The sequence below is a fragment of the Trichinella spiralis genome (assembly GCF_000181795.1).
Source record: "Trichinella spiralis strain ISS 195 chromosome Unknown Scfld6200, whole genome shotgun sequence".
Classification (NCBI taxonomy): Eukaryota; Metazoa; Nematoda; class Enoplea; order Trichinellida; family Trichinellidae; genus Trichinella; species Trichinella spiralis.
The window spans coordinates 1-1,031 of NW_003533139.1; the positions used below are offsets into that span (position 1 = coordinate 1).

General features: G+C 54.0%; 2 protein-coding genes across 2 annotated transcripts; both read left to right on the forward strand.

Moving 5' to 3' along the window:
- The first annotated feature begins 106 nt into the window (after nucleotides 1-106).
- Tsp_14723 (conserved hypothetical protein) lies at nucleotides 107-514 on the forward strand. The gene is made up of 2 exons (XM_003366303.1): nucleotides 107-229; nucleotides 254-514. The coding sequence occupies exons 1-2, from the start codon at nucleotides 107-109 to the stop codon at nucleotides 512-514; spliced, it is 384 nt and encodes a 127-aa protein (XP_003366351.1).
- Nucleotides 515-530: 16 nt separating this feature from the next.
- On the forward strand, nucleotides 531-887 carry Tsp_14724 (conserved hypothetical protein). The gene has a single exon (XM_003366304.1). The coding sequence runs from the start codon at nucleotides 531-533 to the stop codon at nucleotides 885-887; it is 357 nt and encodes a 118-aa protein (XP_003366352.1).
- Nucleotides 888-1,031: the final 144 nt, after the last annotated feature.

Consider the following 1,031-nt stretch of genomic DNA (forward strand, 5'->3'; position numbering starts at 1 on the left):
CCCACACCGGATTGGGTGTATCACGGGCTAAGCGGAACCGGACTCTTCTGGCCACCGTTGGGGCGCATTTGGATTCCACCGATTCCTTTCACCGTGACGGTCTCTGATGTTCCCACCAGATTCAAGGCTCTGCTACTCTTCTGTTACTAGGGTTGTTTCAGCACCGCTGTCGAACAAACAATTGACCGTTAGCCGTTGTCCGTTTACACCGGTAGCAATGGCTTTCACTGTTTGAAACCGGATTTTTGTTGAGCCGCGTGTATTGGCGAGCAATACACGGGTGGTTGTTTCCTCACTGGACTCAGCTCGCGCCTTCTTTCCAGGCAGTGTGTTTGTATCGTCGAGTCCTTCTGGATGTGGCGTTTGTGTCTTTGGAGCAGATGGAGTGAGCAGGTGGTGGGTTCTCCAGCCACGATGCCTGAATTTGCATCGATCTGCTCTGTGTCCTTTAGTTAGGCAGATGAAACACATGTTGAGTTGTGCTGCCGTTGCTCTCCGCTGTGACCACTGTTGATTCAGGAATTGTGGACATGTCGTGGCTCGGTGTTCACCCTGGCATACTGGACAGGTTGGATGGAGAGATGCATGAAAGGCCCCAATCGTCCGATAAGGGGGGCGAGATCGCTTCCGCTGATTCTCCTTCACCTTATGTTTGTGCGTGGAGGAGGATGTCCTCTCTCCCTGTGTGGACTGTGCGGGGTCCACAGCGCACCGAGCTTGTTCTGCCAGGAAGTCTAGGAAGGTCTGAGAAGTTGGTTCTTCCACCAATTTGCCACACTGATCCTTCCACCGGGATTGGATGTTCTTTGGCAATTGGGCCACCAGTTGCGGTAGTGCGGTCCGGAAACCGGATACCGCGGTGTCGAGATCTCTTCCGATCGCTCTGAGTTCCAATAGGTGGCCGTTTAGCTTCCCAGAGGCGGAGCTAGCAGACCTTCCCTACCTTTTGCGACCTCCTCTGGGACGCTAAAGATCTTGAGGATGTGCGCGTCCGGCACGTCCGATACCCGATAGAATCGGTCGTGTAGTAG

What these genes read in the sequence shown, in the direction of transcription:
- Tsp_14724 (XM_003366304.1), top strand. Translation starts at nt 531, where the DNA reads ATGTCGTGGCTCGGTGTTCACCCTGGCATACTGGACAGGTTGGATGGA.
- Tsp_14723 (XM_003366303.1), top strand. Translation starts at nt 107, where the DNA reads ATGTTCCCACCAGATTCAAGGCTCTGCTACTCTTCTGTTACTAGGGTT. An exon ending in CGGTAGCAATGGCTTTCACT is followed by an intron (nt 230 to 253) that starts GTTTGAAACCGG and finishes ATTTTTGTTGAG; the next exon opens with CCGCGTGTATTGGCGAGCAA.